At 47.0% G+C, this 25,968-nt stretch overlaps 1 protein-coding gene across 1 annotated transcript in view; it reads left to right on the top strand.

Annotated features, from left to right (window-relative positions):
- Positions 1–25,968, top strand: part of LOC142312442 (uncharacterized) — a 208,219-nt gene that overhangs the window by 91,752 nt on the left and 90,499 nt on the right. Inside the window, 1 exon segment of the mRNA XM_075351384.1 lies at positions 23,677–24,309. Coding sequence (XP_075207499.1) covers positions 23,677–24,309 — 633 coding nt within the window.

Below are 25,968 nucleotides of genomic sequence, written 5' to 3'. Positions count from 1 at the left end.
CACCAACCCAACAGCTACCCATCGTCATTGTGAAGGTTCAAGCTACTAAAAAAAAAAAATTGTTATGTAAGTGTATTCAGCTCAAACACAACCAACAACATGCCCCTGATTCCCGATACCCTTCTGTATTGCTGGCGTGTCCTCCAGTTCCAGTTTTTAAAACCAGCTCCGGTCGGATGTATCTCATAAAGCACTTGGATCGCCATCTACCGACCCGCTGGATCTCCGACTCCTGCATACCAGCCCGTGAAGCCTTGGTGGCAGCCCCGATTCTGAAAGAGTGCATGCCGAATTTCCCTGCTGGAAAACCCAAGGAAGCCAAAATCCGCCGCATTACCGCCAAAAACTGCCTCGCCAAGAGTGGAGAACCGTCCTCATGAATAAAATACTTGACGCCATTAGCTCTGATTGCCAGAAAAGCTTTGACCCGAGTTCTCGGGCAAACCGGACCAGTGATGGAAAAAAGGGGAAACCATGTGCCCCTGCCCGCCTGATCCATCTTTGATTTCCGCAAGCGTACCCGCAATTCGTCACCACAAACCAGGACATCATCCCAAAGCAAACCACCCGTAAACCCTTGCACCTTAGGGATAAGCTCGCCGACGCGAAGAGCCCCGAAGAAGGCGATTCCAAATGCCGCGGAGAAAAGGGTCGACGCATAGGGGAATTTACAAACTGACTTCGACTCGTTTATTAAATCAGCCAACAGCTGGAACGAAATAGGCCTCCTGTGGTCTACCCGTTTGTCACTCCTCCTCCAACCCTTCAATACCTGGTGCACCAAAAACGACTTGGTTACATCGGGCCAATTCCTTAATTTAAAATGAAAAGTCAAGCCCGACAGCCGGTTACGCGCTACTGCCCCCGATGCCCGACGGTTGCTTAGGAACAATGAATACTGGAAGGTGAGTTGTAGTAACACCTCACTCAAAGGAACGCCAGGTACTTCCCCCACCGACTCGCGCCAATCGCTCCATGCCTTACGAAAGGCCCGCCATGTCGATGGGGCAACAGAGGATGGAATCATCGGGATCAGCTGAGCGGGACATCCCACATCCAAGCTGGACACTCCAAACCTTGTTCCTGAGACGACGGATGGAGATCCTTGAATTTCTGAAATTGAAAACACGACAGGGCGTAAGTCATGCTGTTACTGTAGCCGAGAACATGTCTTGCTTTAACCAAGCATTTACGGATAGGCATTTTAAAACAAAAAACCTGATCAGCCTTATGACTGGAAGGGAAGAGGAAGACAGATGGTTGATGGCATGCACCACGCTGGCATTGTCACACGAGAAAATGATCCGCTTATTTCTCAAGGCCTGCCCCCAAAGCTCCACCGCAATCACTATTCGGAAGAGCTCGAGAAGGGTTAGGTTCTTGATCCATGCCCACTGGGCCCAGACATCTGGCCATCTTTCAGCACACCATTGGTTCCCAAAAATGACCCCAAAGCCAAATGACCCCGCCGCGTCAGAGAAAAGCTCAACCTCCGAATTTGTGCGTTCCGAGTCTTGGAAACAGGTGTGGTCGTTGTACGTTAGCAAATATTTACACACTATAAAGTCATTCTTCCGGGGGGGGGCGTGATCCTGATTCTATGGTGGGGGAGCCGTGCCCTCCAAGTGGCCAGGGAAAGGGGCCTGGAAAAAAATCCTGCCCATGGGCATGACCTTACAAGCGAAATTGAGGGAACCTAATAATGACTGCATTTGCACTAAGGTAACTTTTCCCACGGAAATGAACCCAGCAATAAGGACCAGAAGTGCCGAAATTTTTTCCAGACTGAGCCTAAACTCCATTTCCTTGGAGTCAATGACTATCCCCAGGAAAGTCAGCTCCATGACTGGACCAATGGTTTTCTCCTTCTACAACGGAACCCCAAACAGCTTTATTAGTTCCTTTTAAAGCGCCCCAAAACCGTTTGACATACCTGTGAGTCCGGGGGGGGGGGGGGAACGACGAATAAAAAATTGTCCAGGTAGTGCGTAATTGAAGAAAAACCAGTGTCCTTGCAGATGGCCCATTTCAAAAATGTGCTAAATATTTCAAAATATTGGCAGGAAATAGAACAACTTATAGGAAGGACAGGTATTGAAATAATACTCCCCGTCGAGCATTGCCCCAAGCATGTGGTGGCAAATAGGGTGCACTGGCAGCAAACGGAATGCAGATTCAATATCCGATTTTGCCAAGAGCTCCCCCATCCCCAGCCCACCTGACCAGGTCGACTGCCTTGTCGAAAGACACGTAATGCAATGCGGAATCCTCCTTGGGAATACCGTCATTCACAGACCTACCCTTAGGATAAGACAGATGGTGAATGAGGCGGTATTGCCCATGGTCCTTTTTGGGAACAACTCCCAAAGGGGACACCCGCAAGTTGCGGAAGGGACGGACCTTAAACGGGCCTCGGAAGTGCCCTAAAGCAACTTCCTTGCCCAGTTTGCCGCGAATGACGTCTGGGTGTTCCCTGGCAGATTTCAGATTGGGAGAAGAAGAGGGCAACTTAGAAAAAACAAATGGTATGAAAAACCCAAACGAAAAACCAGATCTAATTTGCGCTGCAGCTGATTTATTGGGGTACATGTCTAACCACAGACCCATCCCGATTACGCTCACTGGTATATATTGCCGCATCAAGGGGCTGCAATAATTTTGAGTTAACAAAAACCCTATGCCCCTGGATCAACCCGCTACCCTCCGCACCGGCGGAACCAACCCTGCTCCACACTCCCACATAAGGGTACTCACTGTGTGGCGCAGTAGCAGGAAGCCCCAGATCTTGATGTTGCTCCCCAGGTGCCAGACCCACCTCCGCTAGCCGGACAGCTGCACCCACTGATGGTCTTCTTCCCCTGCGTGACCTCACATGGGATTCATCTGAGGAAGAGGGAGACCGCCAGTGCGACGACCTCAATCGCCTGCTGCGACGCCTGGACCTGGATCTACCGCTGCGACAATTCCTGGCGCACCGCCGCGTGCGCTGTTCCTCGGACGACAACGATGAACTCCGATCACGGTGGCTACCCGCACCACAAGCAGTAGCCGGGGTCCCAGCACGTGACCGCGAAACACGCTGAACGGCTCCACCCACCGTTGCCGCCATAACATGCTGGACCCCACTGTGCAACAAAAGTGGCGAGCTGGCTCCATCCCCCATTACATAAGGTGCCAGCTGTGATGGTGTGGGCGCACTGAAAGGGTGAGCCTGAGGCACTATGCCGGACCGGCAATAAATAATGTCAGGCTCATTTGGGATAGGGGTGGGGTATAGTCCGGTGGGGGCCACACGACCAGCTGGCTATTAACTGTTGCCCCATTAGAGCCCCCCTCTCGCCTTCCCCCCTCACTCTGCACCGGTGGTATGGGGGTCGGCAAAGCCCTCCGGTCTGCCGGGCCACTAGGGCCATTAGAGGACCCAGATGACCCCTGGCTTGATCCCTGGTTGGCACCCATAAGAATTATAGATAGGTGACCAGGGGCAGAGCAATTCACTGGCTGCTGGGTATAACCCCCATCCCCACTGAAGCGCTGCTGCTTAATGTCGCCTGGGGAGCTCCCAGTCCCTGTACTGTGCCCCTATCCCCAGAATCTTGGACTGTGATGGTGGCAGCAGAAATGTAGAGTGTGGGCGGAGCTATACCAGAACAGCGTGAAGGGTTTTTCTTCGCGCTCTTTTTGAAATGTGTGGCGGGCTCAAGCGGGCCAGCGGGTATTTCTCTTTGAACGCCGCTCACCGGCGCCACACGCTTTAGCCTCGGCAGGAAAGAAGCCACCCACAGGTAAAAGCCCTGTGAGCCAGTCATTCCCTTCCCTGTCGATGCGCTGTCTTACTGCTTCCTGTAGCGGGTCCAGTTACTAATCAGAGAGGCTGGAAGCTGGGTGACGCGGTGACATATATGTGTGGTAGGCGGAGCAACATCGAGTCACCTCCGGGGGCGGGGAAACTGGTAGGGACTCTTTTAAAGGGGAACGGATGTTACCAACGGGGAGGGGGGGGCAGCAGTCAGGGGGCAGCATCCCAAATTTGGGCTGCAGTGCCCCTCAGTGTGGCTTTAGCAGTAGCTTTGGGTCATTGTCTTGTTAGAAGATGAACTTTTGTCCCAGTCTCACATCACTGACAGACTGAAACAGGTTTTACTCGAGGATATCCCTGTATTTTCCAATATCCATCTTCTCCTGGACTTGAACCATTTTCCCTGTCCCTGGTAGATAAAAACATTCCCACAGCATGATGCTACCACCACCGTGTTTCACTGTGGGGATGGTGGACTTCGGGTGATGAGCTGTGTTGGTTTGGTGCAAGACATAGCTTTTACCTTGGTGGCCAAAAAGTTAAATTTCTGTCTCCTCTGACGACAGCACCTTCCTCCATACATTTGGGGAATCTACCACGTTTTTTGGCAAACTGAAAACAAGCCTTCCAATTTTTGGCTATAAATAAAGGCTTTTTTTCTGGCCACTCTTCAATAAAGGCCAGCTCTATGGCGTGTACGGTTAATTGTGGCCGTATGGACAGATACTCCAGTCTCTGTTTGGGAACTCTGGAGCTCCTTCAGGGTTACCTTTTTGGTCTCTGTGCTGCCTCTCTAATTAATAACCTCCTTGTCTGGGCTGAGAGATTTGGTGGGCGGCCTCTCTTGTCAGGTTTGTTGTGGTACCATTTTTTTCCATTTGATAATAAGAACACAACCCTGACTTGTACTTCTCACCACTTTGTCTCTGACTTGTTTGGAGATCCCCTGGGTCTTCATGGTGTTTTATCCTCTGTGGCTTTTCAGAAGAGGTGTGTGTATATACTGACAGACCCCGGGACACTTAGATTGCACACAGGGGGACTTCCTTTCCCTAAGTATGTAACTTATTAAGGAAATTGCACCAGAAATTTAAGGGCCTCATAACAAAAGGGGTGAATACATATGCACATGACAAATTTTATTTATTTTATCCCGTAAATTTAATTTTTGCCTATATTTTTCTCATTTCACTTAACTCCAACTTAAGCCTGCTTTACACGTTGCATTTCGAATACGATATCGTATGCGATTTGCAACGCCCCCATCGTATGTGCAGCACGTTAAATTTGTTGAACGTGCCGCACATACGATTAAACCCCGTCACATTCGACCTCGATGTGGGCGGCGAACGTCCACTTCCTGGAGTGGGAGGGACTTTCGACGTCACATCGACGTCACGCGGCAGCCGGCCAATAGAAGTGGAGGGGCGGAGCTGAGCGGGACATAAACATCCCGCCCACCTCCTTCCTTCCGCATTACCGGCCGGGAGCCGCAGGACGCAGGTAAAATCTGTTCATCGTTCCCGGGGTGTCACATGCTGCGATGTGTGCTACCCCGGGTATGATGAACAATCTGACATGCAATTCTAGAGAACTGAATGATGTGCGTGCGATGAACTGTTTTTCGTTCAATCGCACGTACCTGTCACACACTGCAATGTACCTTACGATGCCGGATGTGCGTCAGTTACGACGTGACCCCGCCGACACATCGTAAGACACATTGCAGCGTGTAAAGCAGGCTTAAGACTATTTAGTGCTGATGCATCACACACAAATCAGATTACAAAAATATTCAAACACAGGTTGTAGTAACAGAATAGGTAAGAAACCAAGGGGGTGAATACATTTGCAAGATACTATATGTGAGGGATTATATGGAGGTTCATATGGTATAGAGGGGGATGTCTGTATACTTAATGTGAATATTAATATTGAGCAGAATTAATTTCCGCCTATTGTTTTGCCCTCCACACCCGTCACAGTCTTTCATGTGGCCCCTTAATAAAATGAATTGCCCACCCCTGCCATACACATTAGATAACTGTCGGCTGAAGCATCATTTGGCTGACGGCTTCTCCCCCGTCTCCCCCATACACCAACACTCCAGCTTTCCTGTTTTCTCTGAGAGAGAGGCCTCCAGACTCCTGGAGCGGAGGATTATCTCCAGGAAGAAGAAACGGATCAGTCTCTGAAATTCAGCATGCCGGATCCTTCTCTGCCCTGACGTCATCTGTCGGGAGGCTCCATATGTATTCTACAGAGACCAATCCCCTCTACAATCAGCAGCCGCCGCTGACCTTAGTCTGTTGTGTTTGGGGCCTAAGAGCTTATTGGACGCCGCCTCTGGCAGAGATTAATAGACTTTGTACATTGCAGACCCAAAATCATTATTAGTCCTCTAACTATCATAACAACTAAGCAGCCCCCACAATCAACAATGGGAGCAATGAGCGCCTGCTTTTTTTGGTATTTTTCAAGTAGAATACGGAAGCCTAAGTGAGAAATGCCCCAAAATAAAACCATCCAGGGTTAAAAAATAAAAGTTACAAATCTAAACTCCGTCCATGTAGACATTTTCCTCTCCATTTAGTGTTGGTGATGGAGTCAGTGACGGACTCCGGACAGATATCTTTCTAGAGACGCAGTAGAGGATGAAGATGTCGTCCTCATCATGGAGTCGTTATTTCTTCTCACGTGTAATGAATTTCTTCTGCAGTTTTGTTGATGCCGATTCCAGTGTCGGTAAATGAGAGGAGAATTAGTGATATGGAAGATGAGTCTATGAGGAACGTATTCAGCTGCCGACTCCGAAGAGGAAACTGCTTGTTGTGTGTGGCCTAAATATATAGGATTTATTAGTAGATAGAAAGAACTGACTACTGTAAAATACTAACAATAGTAACACATAACGCTCCCCCATTACTCCTGTGCCCCCGCTGCTGGGGTCCCCGCCAGTCTCTGGATTTCCTGTCACTTTAGTCACTGATAACAAACGTGATCTCTGCAGTCAATCAATGGCTGAAGCATTGACCAAAATTACCAGTGATTGGGAGCGGAGGAGACGTCTTAGTCAGGAATTCCGTTTATATTCCAGTTCATACGATACAAGAGCGAACAACTTCTACACGTTCTGTCTTCTCATATGTTTCCCCTTATTATCTCCAGTAATTATATTATTACAGCGGATTTTTTTATGATGTCACATCGTCATCTTCTCCCCATTCAGGTCCCTACAATATCGGATCCTCTCAGTGGAGATCTTCTATATAAGAGAATTCTCCTGATTGCCCCGTGAAGGATGGATATGGACAGGGACAAGATGGCGGAGAGGATATTACACCTCACCCTAGAGATCCTCTTCCGGCTTACTGGAGAGGTGAGAGATTCTGATGACGTCACATTACATCATTCTTATCTATGGGAATAACAGATGGACAGAACTGGAGAGGTGAGGACTCTGGAAATGTCTGTAGTGAGATTTATTACTGTGTCTCTCCATAACCAGGATTACACAGTAGTGAAGAAGACCTCTAGTGAGCGCTGTCAGGCCCCTGTGTCTGAGGGATGGGGAAGACCCCTGAGCCCAATCACGGGGCCTCCACCTCACCCCCCGATACATGAGGACATCAATGACCAGAAGATCCTAGAACTCACCTACAAGATGATTGAGCTGCTGACTGGAGAGGTGACACTGCTGGGAATGCTGGGACATTATACAGTAACGCTATGAAGGGATCAGGGGTGACGGTATCATTGTATGTGTCAGGTTCCTATAAGGTGTCAGGACGTCACCGTCTATTTCTCCATGGAGGAGTGGGAGTATTTAGAAGGACACAAAGATCTGTACAAGGACGTCATGATGGAGGTTCCCCAGCCCCTCACATCACCAGGTAATAGACAGGACTAAATACACACGGCCTATAATTATCTGTATGTAAGGAATGAATTCAGTCCCTGTATGTGTCTCCTCCAGTTCTATCCAGTAAGAGGACAACACCAGAGAGATGTCCCCGTCCTCTTCTCCCACAGGACTGTAAACAAGAAGCTCCTGATGTTCCTCAGGATCATCAGGTAGATGGAGAGAAGGTGCCATGAGATCTCCCTATGATGAGTAGACGGCTGTGAAGGTCTTGTGCTCAGTCTTGTTTTATCCTCCAGTATTATATGTGTTATACTTGTGTAATGAGAGCGGTGGAGATGGCAGGATTAGGAGAGATAAGAGCTTTGATGATTCCTTTTAGTTCTCGTTCACACTACTGTATTTTCAGTGTGGTTCATAAAATAACACGTCTCGCCCTCAGACCTTTGTGATTGGATGTGGCAGCAGATGGGGATTTTTCTTTCTCATTGACCGAATCTGCGTGTGAGAATAATCCCAGCATCCTCTAGCATACCACCCAACCGTCCCGGATATAGCGGGACAGTCCCGATTTTATACTTCGGTCCCGTTCTCACACCCGGGAAGCTATGTGTCCCGCAGTGCAGTGAGACGCAGCTGCCACGCCCCCACACTCTGCCGACCACGCCCCCTCCGGATGCTGGCCACACTCTCTGGATGCCTTCCATGGCATCTATGCTGCTGGCCACGCCCCTTTGCGGTCGTCCACGCCCCCTCTCTATGCTGGACACACACACTCCTCGGATGACTTCCTTGTCCCCTCCTGCTGCTCTCTCGATGCTGGCCACGCCCCCTCTGCCTGCGCCTTCTACCCAGGAACCTCATTTGTGACCGGCTCATCTGCACAGCGGCTGCTTCAAGAGCGTTTGTTCTGCAACTGAGGTAAGTGCACCAGTAGCAGGAGGGGAGAGCAGTGTGCCTGCAGGAGGGGAGAGCAGTGTGCCTGCAGGAGGGGGGAGCAGTGTCCCTGCAGGAGGGGAGAGCAGTGTCCCTGCAGGAGGGGAGAGCAGGGGAGAGTCCAGCACTTGTCTTCTCAGGTCCCCCCCTGTGCCTGCAATAGAAAAAGCAGACAAACGGGGGACTCAGAGAAAGCAGCCAGAGGAGCTCTCAGGATCTGGTGCTGCAATGCTGCCAACCTGTGCCCTCAGCGCCCCCCATCACCACGCCAGCCTGTGCCCTCAGCGCCCCCCATCACCACGCCAGCCTGTGCCCTCAGCACTACGCCAGCCTGTGCCCCCAGCACCACGCCAGCCTGTGCCCTCAGCGCCCCGCCAGCCTGTGCCCTGAGTGCCACCCAGCACCATGCCAGCCTGTGCCCTCAGTGCCCCCCCAGTGCTGCCAACCTGTGCCCTCAGCACCCCACCAGCCTGTGCCCTTAGTGCCCCCAGTGCTGCCAGCTTGTGCCCTCAGTTCCCCCCAGTGCTGCCAGCTTGTGCCCTCAGTTCCCCCCAGTGCTGCTAGCCTATGCCCTCAGCGCCTCGCCAGCCTGTGCCCTCAGCGCCACCCAGCACCACGCCAGCCTGTGCCTTCAGTGCCCCCCGCAGTGCTGCCAGCATGTGCCCTCAGTGCCCCCCTGCAGTGCTGCCAGCCTGTGCCCTCAGCGCTCCCCCGCAGTGCTCCCAGCGTATGCCTTAAGCACCCTCCAGTGCTGCCAGCTTAGGCCCTCAGCGTCTTCCACCGCTGCCAGCCTGTGCGCTAAGCTTCCCAAGGGCCAGTATGTATGCCCCACAGGCCACCACTGTCAGTATGTAGGCTCCACAGGCCCCAGTAATGTGTATGTATAGGAAATCATAGCAATGCAGACAATTCGTTCCACAACTTGTTAAATGTCCCATCCTGGTCCCCTGTTGTGCCATTCCACACATGCACAAACTCACACACGCGCACATATTATGCTCACCTTACCTTCCGTTCCATCGACGGTCTGCTGGGACTTGCTGTTCACTAGCATGGGCTGTGTATCGGGTAACCATGACGACGAGGGAGGAACTTCCACACCCAGAGCGCTGACGTCAAAGGCAGGAGCCTCTGATTGGTCAGCGCGCTGCCTTTGAGTAGCGTCTGACAGCGGAAGTTCCTGCTTCCTTGCCGATGGTTACCGATACACAGCCTGGAGCGGCGAACTACAGGACCCAGGAGGCCGGCGATGGAACGGAAGGCACACATATTATGCTCACCTTACCTTCCTCCGTTCCATCGCCGGCCTCCTGGGTCTTGTAGTTCGCCGCGAAGATTACTTCCTCGTCACGATGCATCGGCGAACTACAACTATGTGCTCACGTTGCGTTTTTTCCCGCATTAACGCTGCGTTTTGAACTGCAGCATTTCAGTGCCAAATTGCATGTGTTCTGCTTCCCCAGCAAAGTCTATGAGAAGTCCGAAAATTCAATGCGCACGCTGCATTTGTAAACGCAGCGTTTTGGATGCCAAAAATCGCTGCGGACAAAAAGCAGCATGTCCCTTCTTTTATGCGTTGTAGCTGTGTTCTCCACCCATTGAAATCAATGATATGGGTCAAAACGCAACCAAAATGCACTTGGACTGCATTTTTTGTTGCGTTCCGCATGCTTTTTTATTAAACAAAACGCAGGTCTTTTCAGTCTCTCTCTGTCGATGTCGGTCAACCTCCCTCTGTCTGTTGATCGGTCTCTTTCTCTGTCAGTTGGTCGCTCTGTCTGTCACTCTCTGTCTGTCAGTCAGTCTCTCCCCCTCTCTCATACTCACCAATCACGGGCGAGGCACTGCACGGCTGTCACACTGCTCCGGCGGCTTTTCCTCTTTTGAAAATGCCGGCCTCTCATTATTCCATCTCATATTCCCTGCTTTCTCCGCCCACCGGAGGCTGTGATTGGTTGCAGTCAGACACACCCCCGCACTAAGTGACAGCTGTCTCACTGCAACCAATCACAGCCGTCGGTGGGCAGGTCTATATCGTGCAGTAAAATAAATAAATTAAAAAAAAAACGGTTTTCCCCCCCAATTTTGATACCAGCCAGGGTAAAGCCACATGGCTGAAGGCTGGTATTCTCAGGATGGGGAGCTCCATGTTATGGGGAGCTCCCCAGCCTAACAATATCAGCCAGCAGCCGCCCGGAATTGCCGCATCCATTAGATGCGACAGTTCTGGGACTCTACCCGGCTCATCCCGAATTGCCCTGGTGCGGTGGCAATCGGGGTAATAAGGAGTTAATGGCAGCCCATAGCTGCCTCTAAGTCCTAGGTTAATCATGGCAGGCGTCTCCCCGAGATACCTTCCATGAGTAACCTGTAAGCTAAAGAAAATTAAACACATACACCCAAAAATCCTTTATTTGGAATAAAAGACAAAAAAAAACCCTCTTTCACCATTTTATTAAGCCCCCAAATACCCCTCCAGGTCCGACGTAATCCACATGAGGTCCTGCGACGCATCCAGCTCTGCTACATGAAGCTGACAGGAGCGGCCACAGACTACGATTGCTCTCTGTCAACTCCATGCAGCAACTGAAGTGAGCCGCACAATCAGCGATGACATCACTCAGGTTACCCGCGACCACCGCTGGATCCTCTAACTGTGACAGCAAGTCGCCCGAGTGACTGAAGTGAGCTGCGCGATCAGCGATGACATCACAGGTGAGTTGCGGTCTCAGGTGGAGGACTCCAGCTGGCCGCGGGTAACCTGAGTGACGGCACGGCTGATGGTGCTACTCACTTCAGTCACTCGGGATTTGCGGTCACCAGTGCGTCCTTCAAGGGTGACCGCTAACCAGGACGTGACACACAGACAGAGCCGCGGGGTGACAATGAAGTCGGGTGAAGTTTATCTGAGTTCATTTTAATCACGCAATTCTGTCTGTGTCTGCTGTCAGCGGGCATGTAACACAGCTGAATTGACGGGGGAACGCACTGTCAAAAATGCATCCAAAACGCATGGAAAATTCATGGAAAGTGCATCCAAAATGCATGAGTTTTGGTGCATTTTTTTTATTTACAAACGCAGTGTTTACATTTGTCCAATCTGCCAGAGGGTGCGTTCTTTTCCGCACTGCGCACATACCAAGCTGAGGTCACACAGGCATATCACATGTGATGCGATATGCTAATGACCCTCGGCTCCTGCTGTGCTGTGAGCGTGAGCCATTACACTGTGATCTGATCCTGCCGTCGTATCACAGCTGAGGAGGAGAGGGAGAGATTAAGGATGTCAGGCGTTCAGTTGGAATGAGCCCTGGGCCATGCTGTCTATCTAAAGGTGGCCGGATCAGCGGACGAGAGCACCCACTGACCCCCGTGTCTCCACAATTGGAACAATCAGAACAGTAAGTTGCCTGTATTCACTAATTCCTCCCATTAACCAAAAGCACAGCATTATTACAGATATTTTATCTAATAGAGCGGATCTGTCATGAAGTCTGCAGTTTTGTACATGGGGCAGATTTAGGGGACAGATCTGCTTTAAAACAGAATTGTGTGGTTTATAATATTCTAGTTTAAAAGTAACACGGCCAAGTTTGCATTTATATTTTAATTTACTACTTAGAAATAAATCTATGTATATTTTTTTAATTATGGTTTCTAAAACAATAATTGTCATTGCTGATTGGGTGTGGTAAGAGGCGTGGCCTAAAAATGTGTCCTTCTTTAAAAGTTGGGAGGTATGCCTCTAGTGCCTTCCATACATCTGATGAGACTCGTCCATTCAGGTCTGTGTCTGCACAAACCATCAGATTCCCACCAGCTCCACCATACAGCAGACATTGTGTTACGGGTACATTGCAGTTCTGTAATGGAGGAAGCTGTAAATGGTCTTGTAAATTATTAATAGCGGCTGTAAATACCGGATTGTATATGGATGACAAATAAGAAAAGACTTGTCCTAGTTTTCTGGATGAAGCTGTTATGATTTTTTATCCGGCCGTGTGATCCCGGCATTAGAGGCCGTTACATCCCGGGAAGAGAGGATTTATCTAGAAAGCGTAAAATCTTTCCATTCTCTGAATATTTCTGCCTCCGGTCACATCCCGTCTGCCGGTATAACGGGCTCCGCACCACAAAACTCACATCCAACTCATCACTTCTGTTGGGTTTTTCTAAGTCACTTTTTTTTGTCTTCTCTTTATTCATTTTTTTTGTTCCAAATTCTTCAAAATGGTGCAAGAAAAACTATTCACACCCGGTGAACTTTTCCACATTTTTTCACATTACCGCCACAAAAAATGGATTTTATTGGGGTTTTATGTGATAACAACACAAAGTAGCCAACATTTGTGAAGTATAAAAGAAATTATACATAAATTTCTAAATATGTTAAGACATTTAACTCTGAAAATTGGGATGTGCATTAGTATTCAGCCCCCTGAGTGTTTGCAGGACCTCCTTTCACTGGAATTACTGCTGCCATTCTCTTGGGGGATGTGGCTACCTTTATGTCTAGCTGTGGGGGGATGTGTCTACCAGATTTGCACATCTAGAGGTGACATTTTTGTCCCTACTACTTTATAAAATAGCTGTATCTCAGGTAAATTGGATGAAGGCGTCTGTGAAGCAATTTTGAATTCTTATTCTTTTGCTTTTAAAAATATCCATTATTCCATAAAGTTGTCCTGTGGACAGAGTCTCCCCCTGAGCTCTGGATCGCGCCTGCCTTTACACTGACCATAGGCCTCTTGGCTGCTTCTCTATAATTAGTGCTCTCCTTGCTTGGGATCTCAGTTTAGGTGGACGGCCATGTCTTTTGTCATTTTGCATTTGTGCTATATGTGACAACTCAGCATCTGGAGATTTGTGTGAGGGGTGAACTGTTCTTTATTAGGCCAGACCTTTTGTTTCTTTGATTGCCAAATCAAGAAATGTTAGCCATGGTTTCATGTCAGACTGACCGGAGCCCTATTGCCTGTTAAATATGGATTGCCTCAGCCTTTTTGACTATGTCAATTAGAGGAATATTATGCAGTCGAATTGAACTGAACCAATGAGAGAACAGCCATCTCCCACCAATCCTGTAAGATACAATACTCTGAAATGAGACCCGAGTGATATAAAAAGAGATTTGCTCCTGTTTCCACATTCATTTTGCAGGACTTCAGCCTAAAATCCACATTTTTAGCTGGAAGATCACAGATCTGCTTCACTGCTCAATGCTGAGCCCACAATTGTGCCTGGAGAACCCAGGTGAGGACAGTTCAGTCGTCTGGCTACATATCTTGCTGTGCTCAGTCATCTTTTTAAGCTTGCCGCTATCTCCTCTCAGTGGTTGCTCATTAAAAGCGAGGTGCCGCTGATTGGAATAGTTGGCCCCGAAGCCCCAAAGTCACAAATATTCTAAACTCTTGAGAGCCAATTGATGGGTGAGACTGTCGATTGTACCATCTTGTGACCTTGCTGGAAATGTACGATATGTGTTTGTCTGTTGGTGAACCAATAATGTCTTACCAAGCTGTGGTTCCCTCACCCTGTGTTGTCTGAGTAATGTTCTACCCACAAGGAAGGAGTGCGGGCATTCAGTGGGATGAGCCCTGGTCTGAGCGGTCTTTCTGAAGACTAGGCCAGCGGACGACCATACCCACTGACCCTCATGTCTCCACACTATACTCCTGCAATTTTTGGATGATAGATTGAATAGTGTTTAGTGAGATGTTCAGAGCTTTGGCTATTTTTTTTTTTTATAACCAAACCCTGCTTTACTCTTCTCCACAACTTTATCCCTGTCTGGTGGGTTCTTTAGTTTTCAAGATGCTGTTTGATCCCTAATATTCTCATACAAAACTCTGAAGCCTTCACAAAACCGAAGTAGTTATACTGAGAATAAATGATACAGGTGACTCATCAACATTTATCACATCATGTGTCAGAGAGTTCCATATTCTCACTGCTCTTACAGTAGAGAATCACCATCTGTGATTATGATTGAACCTCCTTGTCATCATTGCAGGCCTCAGTTGTAAAAAGCTCATTAGAAATATCTCAGTCATGCCCCTGGTATACTTGTACATTGTAATAAAATTGCCCCATAGTCTTTGTGCTTCCAAAATGAATAACCCCAAGCTTGCTAACCTGTCCTCCTATTGCAGACCTTCCATTCCTGTAATGGTCGCTCTTCTCTGCACCCGCTCTAGTTCAGTTATGTCCTCGTCATTCACTGGAGCCCGAAATTGTGGAGAATATTGTAAGTGTGGCCGCACTAGTGACTTGTATAGAGGCAAAACTGTTCTTGTCCGGAGCATCTGTGCCTCGTTCACTGCATCCTATTATATTATCTGCCTTGGCAGCAGCTTCCTGGCACTGGTTGGTTTTCTCGTCCTCCCGCACACCCACGTCTTCTTCAGTGTCATTATTATGCAGTAATTTTGCAAATATTTAAAAAAAATTGCAGTTTAAAAATCAGCCAAAAAAATCTGGAAATCTAAAAACCTGCAAACATTAAAAAAAAAACCCAAAAACAAGCAAACAGATGAATATTATAAAAGTTACCTGCCATACATGTCAAGCAAAAGCCTCTTCTTAATCCCTTCACGACCGCGGGCAGTAAAGTTACGTCCTATTTTAACGTGACTTAACGACCAGGGTCGTAACTTTACTGCCTAAAGTTCATTTGATTGCCGTGGTCATAGCAACGGCTTTCAAATGATGTCCCCTGCTGTTTATTACAGCAGGGGACCTTTGCTTGAACCCAGGGGGGGTGGCATCGCCACCCCCCATCGACGATCGATGTGATTGGCTGTTCAAATCTGAACCGCCAACCACATCGTTCACACTAATTTCGGCAAAAATAATGCCTGAATTAGTGCGATACTGTGATATCCGGCTATGAGATGCCGCAGCAGCTGCAGCAGATCATAAGTGGACCTCAAACATGTCGCCCCCCCAGCACCTGCAGCACTGATTGGAGCGATCGTGCTATGACGCGCAATCGCTCCAATCAGTGTGCAGTGGGGCGGTCTGATCTGCAGGTGTCCGCCCTCCCCAGGCCTATGCTGGTCTGGGGACCCTCCCCTAGCATATCTGCAGCGTGCACTGGCTGGTACTTGTGGTACCACGCTGCCGCCGCTGATGATGTCACCGCTCCTGCTCCACATGAGTATTGCGCTCCCCTGCGCGCTCCCGCGATGGCCCCTGCCCGTGCCCCTCACGCCCTGATCTGCCCCCCGACATCCCGATCTGCCTGCCTCTTCCGTGATCTCTATTCTGGTTCTGCAGCTCCTTCTCCGGTCTCCGCCTCCCCCTCTGCTCTCCGCCTCCCCCTCTGCTCTCCGCCTCCCCCTCTGCTCTCCGCCTCCCCCTCTGCTCTCCGCCTCCCCCTCTGCTCTCCGCCCCCCCCTCTGCTCTCCGCCCCCCCCTCTGCTCTCCGCCTCCCCCTCTGCTCTCCGCCTCCCCCTCTGCTCTCCGCCCCCCCCTCTGCTCTCCGCCTCCCCCTCTGCTCTCCGCCTCCCCTTCTCCCCCCGCCTCCCCCTCTCCCCCCCGACGTCCTCGTACCTGTCTTCATTGGGTCGTCCGAGGTCTTCACTGACCCGATCACATCTGCCTCCATCGCTGGGTCCTTCCTGGTTCTTCTGCTGAGCTGTCCAACATCCTGCCTGCTGCTCCTGTAAAGCTGTCCATCTCGCTTGCCTTCTGTTCCTCCTGCAGTTCTTCTGGTCAGTGATCCTCCTGCTAATCCTCTGGGTACTGTGAGTATAACTTTTTTTTTTTTTCTTTCTGTATCCCCTGTCTATTTTTACACCTCATCCGTCCATGCATCCCGCCGAGCGCTGATCAGGGATTCAGGTAACGTATCTGCATCCGTGGTCAGTTTTCGGCGGGACTATTTTTTTTCTCTTATCCCCAACACTTTTTGTATCCCATCCGTCCGTGCATCCCGCCGAGCGCTGATCAGGGATGCACATAACTGCTCGGCATCCCTGCTCAATTTTTGGCGTGACTTTTTTTTTCCGTATCTCCGACGCTTTTTGTATCTCATCCGACCGTGCGTCCTGCAGCGGTCGATCATTGCTCGGCGTCTGTGCGTTTTGAAAAGTCAAATGGCGGTCCTTCTCTTCTGAGCCCCGCTATGCGCCCAAACAATTTATTTACACCACATATGAGGTATGTGCGTACTCAGGAAAACCTGCACAATACGTTTTATGGTGCAGTTTTTCCTGGTACCGTTGTAAAAAAAAAGTTACCTGATTGATGCAAACATTTTGTGGTAAAAAAATATAAATTTTCACGGTTCAATGTTATCAACTTCTGTGGAGCCCCTAGGGGTAGAAGGTATCTAGATCTATATATATATATATATATCTACATCTAGATAAATTCCTTGAGGGGTCTAGTTCCACAATGGGGTTATTTGTAGGGGAGCTCCACTGTTTAGGCACCATAGGGGGTCTCCAAACGTGACATGGCGTCCGCTAATGATTCCAACCAATTTTGCTGTCAAATGGTGCTCCTTCTCTTCTGAGCCCCGCCATGCGCCCAAACAATTACTTTCCACCACATGTGAGGTATCTGCATACTCAGGAGAAATTGCACAATATGTTTTATGGTGCATTTTTTCCTGATACCCTTGTGAAAAAAAAAAGCTACATGGTTTTTTGTGGTGAAAAAAAAGTGTATTCATAGCTCAACATTATGAACTTCTGTGGAGCCCCTCGGGGCTCGCTAAACATCTAGATAAACTCCTTGAGGGGTCTAGTTTCCAAAATGGGGTCACTTGTGGGGGAGCTCCATTGTTTAGGCACCTCAGGGGGTCTCCAAATGCAACATTACACCAGCTAATGATTCCAACCAATTTTACTGTCAAATGGTGCTCCTTCTCTTCTGAGCCCCGCCATGCGCCCAAACAATTCCTTTGCACCACATATGAGGTATCGTCGTACTCAGGAAAAAATGCACTATAAATTTCATGGTGCATTTTTTCCTGATACCCTTGTGAAAAAAAGCTACCTAGTTGAAGCAACAGTTTTGTGGTAAAAAAAAATTTTTTTTCTTTACACGGCTCAACGTTATAAACGTCTGTGACGCCCCCAGGGGTTCAAAGTGCTCACCAAACATCTAGAAAAATTATTTGAGGTATCTAGTTTCCAAAATGAGGTCACTTGTGGGGGAGCTCCATTGTTTAGGTACCTCAGGGGGTCTTCAAACCCGACATGGCGTCCGCTAATGAGTCCAGCTAATTTTGTGTTCAAAAATTCAAATGGCGCTCCTTCCCTTTTCGACCTCTGCCGTGCGCCCAAATAATTGATTTTTACCACATATGGGGTATCAGCGTACTCAGGAGAAAATGCACAATAAATTGTAGGGTGCACTATCTCTTTTCTTCCTCGTGAAAATGAAAATTTTATGGCTAAAGTAACATTTTTGTGTTAAGTAAAATTTTCATTTTTTCCTTCCACATTGCTTTGATTCCTGTGAAGCACCTAAAGGGTTAATAAACTTCTTGGATGTGGTTTTGAGTAGTGTGAGGGGTGCAGTTTTTAGAATGGGGTCACTTTTGGGTATTTTCTGTCACCTAGGCCTCTCAAAGTCACTTCAAACGTGATGTGGTCCCTAAAAAAAATTATTTTGTAAATTTTGTTGGAAAAATGAGAAATTGCTTATGAACTTTGACCCCTTCTAACTTCCTAACGAAAAAAAATTTTGTTTCGAAAATTGCGCTGATGTAAAGTAGACAAGTGGGAAAAGTTATTTAGTAACTATTGTTACGCTCACCGAGGAGCGGCGAGCGGCCGGAGGTGGACTCACTAGACCGTGCCCCGGACTCCCCTGAGAAGGTGACCAGCAGCGAACCCCTATACAGGGACTGTGCGGTGCCTCCCCAGAAGGCCTAGAAGCACGGCAGCCAGGAACTGGTGGTAGGAGTCTCTGTACGGCCAGGCGTAGCTCGGGTATGACGTCCGCAGCAGGCAGGACACGGGTGTGGCACCGGAGATGATCACAGCAGGTGCCTCGGAGACGTTCACTGCGAGTATGGCCGGTGACGTCCACTGCGGGTATGTACAGAGGGCACTACGGTGAGATAGAGTATTATTAACGGGCAGGTGACACACAGATTACAGTAGTACAAAGGGGCCTGAACACTAGCAGAGCTCTAGTAGGAGCGTTGCTCGGGCGCCTGCTGCCAGGGGAGGTGAACCTAAATAGTCTTTAGGTAACAGGTGGCCTCTGAAGTCACTTCCAGATAATGAGGCACTACTGCTTTAAGGAAGGGGGCGTGGCCTCGCGCGCAGCCTAGAGTTGCTCACTGCAGAATTGTGTGTGGACGGGAGACAGGAAGAGACTGCAGCAGCTCCAGGAACAGGACGCCTGACCCGGGAGTGAGCAGAGCCTGCAGAGCCATGGGACTGGTAAGAGGAAGCACGTCGCTGCTGGGGGCTGGGACCGGGAGTGCACGTGGGGGCCATGCTGGGGCTGGGCTGATGTGAGGGAGAGCGCCCCCCTCGGGATCTGGCGGGACCAGGCGCTACAACTATTGTGTGACACATCTCAGATTTATGGGCATACATTTTCAAAGTTTGAAAATTGCAAAATTTTCGCAAAATTTCCTAAATTTTCACAAACGCAAAAAATATCGGCCTAAATTTACCACTGACATGAAGTACAATATGTCACGAGAAAACAATCTCAGAATCGCCAGGATCTGTTGAAGCATTCCAGCGTTATAACCTGTCAAAGTGACACTGGTCAGAATTGCAAAATATGGCCCGGTCATTAGGGTGTTTTAGTGGCCAGGGGTGAAGGGGTTAATATTATTGGATCGAGGTTCTTCATTTCGGTTAGTGCAGCCCCAAAACCAGGAATTGTCTTCTTCTTTATGCCATACATGTTAGCGTTATTTCTGCAGCCAGTGATCGGATATAAAGTCTCCAGTAATTATATTACTATACAGGATTCTTTATGATGTCACATCGTCATCTTCTCCCCATTCAGGTCCCTACAATATCGGATCCTCTCAGTGGAGATCTTCTATATAAGAGAATTCTCCTGATTGACCTATCAAGGATGGATATGGACAGGGACAAGATGGCGAAGAGGATATTACACCTCACCCTAGAGATCCTCTTCCGGCTTACTGGAGAGGTGAGAGATTCTGATGACGTCACATTACATCATTCTTATCTATGGGAATAACAGATGGACAGAACTGGAGAGGTGAGGACTCTGGAAATGTCTGGAGTGAGATTTATTACTGTGTCTCTCCATAACCAGGATTACACAGTAGTGAAGAAGACCTCTAGTGAGCGCTGTCAGGCCCCTATGTCTGTGGGATGGGGAAGACCCCTGAGCCCAATCACGGGGCCTCCACCTCACCCCCCGATACATGAGGACATCAATGACCAGAAGATCCTAGAACTCACCTACAAGATGATTGAGCTGCTGACTGGAGAGGTGACACTGCTGGGAATGCTGGAACATTATACAGTAACGCTATGAAGGGATCGGGGGTGACAGTATCATTGTATGTGTCAGGTTCCTATAAGGTGTCAGGACGTCACCGTCTATTTCTCCATGGAGGAGTGGGAGTATTTAGAAGGACACAAAGATCTGTACAAGGACGTCATGATGGAGGTTCCCCAGCCCCTCACATCACCAGGTAATAGACAGGACTAAATACACACGGCCTATAATTATCTGTATGTAAGGAATGAATTCAGTCCCTGTATGTGTCTCCTCCAGGTCTATCCAGTAAGAGGACAACACCAGAGATATGTCCCCGTCCTCTTCTCCCACAGGACTGCAAACAAAAAGATCCCGATGTTCCTCAGGATCATCAGGTAGATGGAGAGAAGGTGCCATGAAATCTCCCTATGATGTGTAGACGGCTGTGAAGGTCTTGTGCTCAGTCTTTTTATCCTCCAGGATTATATGTGTCATACTTGTGTAATGAGAGCGGTGGAGATGGCAGGATTAGAGCTGATCATAGATGGGACTTCTCCATCTGTCTGTGACTTTTACAATATTTTTTTCAGGGGGAAGATCTGCCCCATATTAATACTACAGAGACATATGTGAGGGGTGATGAGCGGAGTAAAAAGATTCCTACAGATAATCGCCCAGGTGAGTAGTGACCACTAAATGCAGAAAAGTCACAGATTCTTCTCAGTCTCCGACTGTGGCTGCTTTGTCAGGGTTGTAGTCCGGCCATATCAAATGGTCACCATTCTGGTGCTAGACCACCACATGCTCCTCCACCCAAAACTATCCCCATTATTTTGGGCATTGGACGCCCTTCTGTTGGATTGAGATCTGTATCAGCCAGATCTTACAGGTAGGATCCATCCTCTTAACTGCTCAGATCTCTAATCTGCAAAGAAAAATCTAATCTGTATGGTGGACGCCTAAGAGAAAGCGGAGGGTACTAATGCTGGTGACGTCCTAGATTCTTAGTTTGGTGCCGTGTTCACCAGGTGAATAAAGATTGATTGCTCTGAGTGGGAGAAACAAAATAATAATCTTGTAGTTGATGAAGAGACCTCAGTAGTCTGGTAAGCTTGCTTTGTAACATCATTTATTATATTTTTGTTTGCCATTAAGAAGTATCATAACTACAAGATTCTTATTGTTTCTCCCACTGAGAGCAATGAATCCATCTCCCTAGAATCTCTGCATCTTATTGATGGATCTTCCTTCTGTCCCTTTTGATGAATGTGCTGATAGGGGCTTTTATATCCAAAGTTGGACACAGGGTAACTGTAACATATGGGGGAGGTTAGGATTACCCCACAGTGGGTACATGGAGGCCGGGCAGCCCACCCACATTATTACCAAAATGTAATTAGAAAAAAAAAGGAAAGTAATTAACACATAAAGATCTGATATTTTTACCTTCAAGATCCTTAAAGATATTTTCTCTGAATTCTACAAATGTCTATTATATAAGAACTTGTACTGGAGCTGTGCTCTTGATGGCTGGCACGTAGGATTTTAGTAAATTGCTTTGTCTGGAAAGCCCTATCCCTCTGGTTGTGCTTATGCCTTCAATCTCTGAGCTCTTAGAGAAGTTCATAAAGACACTCTCCCTCCAGGTTAATTATCATGTCGTTGAATCGGTTCCTGACTTAGGGTCCTGTACCCCGTCGTGCTCGGTACCGTTCCGTTTATTGTACTCTCTGATGCCGACAGTCCTTCACGACTATGTCCGTCGCACCCTTTTTCCAATGTCACTGCTACCGGTCCCCAACTCCTTTTGTCCCGGACCACTGTCTGCGGCTCAACCTTGGTCTTGTTCCCCGGGAGCTACTACTCCCCAGCTCCTCACTCTTTGAGGGCTCTCACTGAACTCCCTCTCTTCTTTCTCCCCTGTAGCACACACTCTGTCCCCTACCACCACCAGTCTGCCTGACCCCCTACGTGAGTGGCCCTTTTCCAGCTAGACCAACCCACTGGTGTGTCTGACAGGTCGTGATGTGAGATGTGATTGCGATTTGTGGTGCTAGTGGATGTGACACTGGTTTTCAGGTACCTGGAACCATGGGAGGTGGGCCCTGCACCAGAAAAGAGAAGATGTAGTTCCCTGCAGCACCCTGATATAGTCAGAGGCACACTTCATTGATTGTGTTATTCTCTCTTCTGACCACCCTTATGCAATAGCTAATAACCACACTGGTCCAGGATTTTTTCTGTGTTTAAGGGGTTAATTTTTAACGGTGTGTGTTTTGATACCCATCTCTGATTATGTGATAAATTTATGATGTTTTTTTGTATCATGTTAATAAAGATGTAATTAATTTTTGGATTTATCTTGCTTCTTTGATATACTTGTACTAAGATGCAGGTCTAATGTAGGTTTGACATAGAGGGAGGATGCCTAACTATCTGGTGCCTCTCATCCCTAGGCTGAGATGCTGTTCCAGGTTAGGGCACGCTGGCCCTTTAAGAATACATTTGTGCGAACTCACAGGAGACCTGCTTGGTGTGCGCAGGCCCTGGGAGATGGCGACGGGGACATGGAAACCATTATAAGCGGCTGGGATAATAAGTGTGCCCGTGTCTCTACCTAGGAAAGGGAGCAGGACAGTAAGGGGATGCTGGTTACGGTTTTACAAGCTATTTTATAAATTATATCCTTAAATTTGTATATAATATTAAAAATTATTTTTATTCTTGGCAGATGACTATACCAGGAGAGCAGAGGCACAACTGACATCTTCAGTTTTTAAATCAGATAACCCTAATATGCCACAAGATATTACTGAAGCAAATTCCACTATTCAAGATATACCATCATCCCTTCACAGCAAAGATCTATCATCTGATTCTTTTAAACAAGTCTTACCTTTTGATTCATCACATACTATTAAGAGAAACAAAAGAGGCATTAAAAATCAAAGTGCTCATATATCAAAGAAGCCTTTTTCAACTTCAGAATATCGAAAAATCCATAAAAAAATGCACACAGGGGAGAAACAATTTTCTTCAGCCTCTGTTAGTTACCAGAGAAATCACATAGGGGAGAAGGCATATTCATGTTCAGAATGTGGGAAATGTTTTAACAAAAAATCAGAACTTGTTATACACCAGAGAATTCACACGGGGGAGAAGCCATATTCATGTTCAGAATGTAGTAAATGTTTTGCACATAAATCAAATTTTGTTACACATATGAAAATTCACACTGGAGAGAAGCCATATTCATGTTCAGAATGTGGGAAACATTTTACCCAAAAATCAAATCTTGTTATACACCAGAGAATTCACACAGGTGAGAAGCCATTCTCATGTTCAGAATGTGGGAAATGTTTTGCATTTAAAACATATCTTGTTATACACCAGAGAATTCACACAGGGGAGAAGCCATTCTCATGTTCAGAATGTGGGAAATTTTTTGCATTTAAAACAAATCTTGTTTCACACCAGAGAATTCACACAGGGGAGAAGCCATTCTCATGTTCAGAATGTGGGAAATATTTTAACGATAAATCATATCTTCTTACACACCAGAGAACTCACACTGGGGAGAAGCCATATTCATGTTCAGAATGTGAGAAATGTTTTGCATTTAAAACATATCTTGTTAAACACCAGAGAATTCACATGGGGGAGAAGCCATTCTCATGTTCAGAATGTGGGAAATGTTTTATTCAAAAATCAGATCTTGTTGTGCATCAAAGATGTCACATTGGGGAGAAGCCATTTTCATGTTCAGAATGTGGGAAATGTTTTAACAAAAAACCTGATCTTGCTAGACACCAGAGAACTCACACGGGGGAGAAGCCATATTCATGTTCAGAATGTGGGAAATGTTTTAACAATAAATCAGTTCTTGTTACACACCAGAGAACTCACACTGGGGAAAAGCCATATTCATGTTCAGAATGTGGGAAATGTTTTGCACACAAATCACTTTTTGTTATACATCAAAGAACTCACACGGGAGAGAAGCCATTCTCATGTTCAGAATGTGGGAAATGTTTTGCACAGAAATCAAATTTTGTTACACATCAAAGAACACACACGGGGGAGAAGCCTTATTCATGTTCAGAATGTGGGAAATGTTTTAACATAAAACTTGATCTTGTTACACACCAGAGAACTCACACGGGGGAGAAGCCATATTCATGTTCAGAATGTGGGAAATGTTTTAGAACAAAAACTAATGTTGTTAAGCACCAGAGAACTCACACAGGGGAGAAGCCTTTTTCATGTTCAGAATGTGGGAAATGGTTTGTACAGAAATCATATCTTGTTATACACCAGAGAACTCACACAGGGGAGAAGCCATTCTCATGTTTAGAATGTGGGAAATGTTTTGCATCTAAATCATGTCTTGTTAAACACGAGATAATTCACACGGGGGAGAAGCCATATTCATGTTCAGAATGTGGGAAATGTTTTAATAAAAAATCTAATCTTTCTAAACACCAAAGAATTCACACAGGGGAGAACATGTTTAGAATGAGGTAAATATTTTACACACAAATGATCTTTTTAAACATCACAAAACTCACAAGGGTAGAAGCCATTATCATACCTAGAAGATGACAAATGTGTTACTTAAATTTTATTTTGATGACCACTAAGAAAATTCACATGAGAAGAAACCATATATTTGACAAACTGAACAAGAAAACACAAGAGATAGTGTAAAAAAAAAAAAAAAAAGCAAGTAAACCAGAAAGGGAAAGCACGCTAGAAGTTACATTAGTATTATAATATATACAGTTACTAATAAACATCTGTTTTCTAAAAATCAAAGTAATATTCCATGTACATTGAACATTTCACATTGTTATATATTTATATATTCACTATATGGACAAGAGTATTGTAACCCTCCCCCCAAAAATATCCAACATTCCTCCTCCCTCTTCTTGTTTCAAAGATTATACCATATTGCTCAGATATCTACCATAGAGGGAGGATGCCTTAACTATCTGGTGCCTCTCAGCCCTTGGCTGAGATGTTATTCCAGGTTACGGCATGCTGGCCCTTTAAGAATGGTTGGCTGTATATTGCAGCGTTTTGGACGCAGCTGAAATATGCTGCATCCAAAACGCTGCCAACAGTGATCATTGGCACACAGCCTAATAAGAAGGAACTGAGGAAAGGTGAGGAGAATTTTTTTTTGGTGTATTACTAAAGGATATATCAAAAACGAAGAAACTTCAGCTCTCCCCTCTTCACTCCCAAATCTTACCTCCGGTGCACGGAAACACCCTGACCTGGGTGGGAACACATGAAGAAAGGAAGAAATTCCAGCAACTCCAGGAGAAAGTAGAATTTTCTTAAAAAACAGTTTCTTTATTGGTAATAAAAATATTAATATTCCATCCAAGCAAGACAAAAAAATTCCATGATTAAGACCTATTCAGGTTGAAACGCGTAGGAAACAGCTCCTCTGTCTTGCCTCTCTATTTTTTTGTCTTGCTTGGATGGAATATTAATATTTTTATTACCAATAAAGAAACTGTTTTTTAAGAAAATTCTACTTTCTCCTGGAGTTGCTGGAATTTCTTCCTTTCTTCATATTACTAAAGGATAGGCACAATACTACAAGGATGGGCACAATACAGGGCATAAGGATGGGCACAATACTACAGGGCACAAAGATGGACACGATACTACAAGGATGGGCACAAGGATGAGCACAATACTACTGGGCACAAGGATGGACACAATACTTCAAGGATGGGCACAATACTACTGGGCACAAGGATTGGCACAATACTATAGGGCACAAGATTGGATACAATACTACAGGGCACAAGGATGGATAGAATACTACAGGGCACAAGTATGGACACAATACTATTGGGTACAAAACTACAGGGCATAAGGATGAGCACAATACTACAAGGATGGGCACAATACT

The sequence above is a fragment of the Anomaloglossus baeobatrachus genome, chromosome 5 (assembly GCF_048569485.1).
Source record: "Anomaloglossus baeobatrachus isolate aAnoBae1 chromosome 5, aAnoBae1.hap1, whole genome shotgun sequence".
NCBI classification, from domain to species: domain Eukaryota; kingdom Metazoa; phylum Chordata; class Amphibia; order Anura; family Aromobatidae; genus Anomaloglossus; species Anomaloglossus baeobatrachus.
The sequence above is the reverse complement of the archived record's forward strand: the minus strand, read 5'-3'. Positions and strand labels throughout refer to the sequence as shown.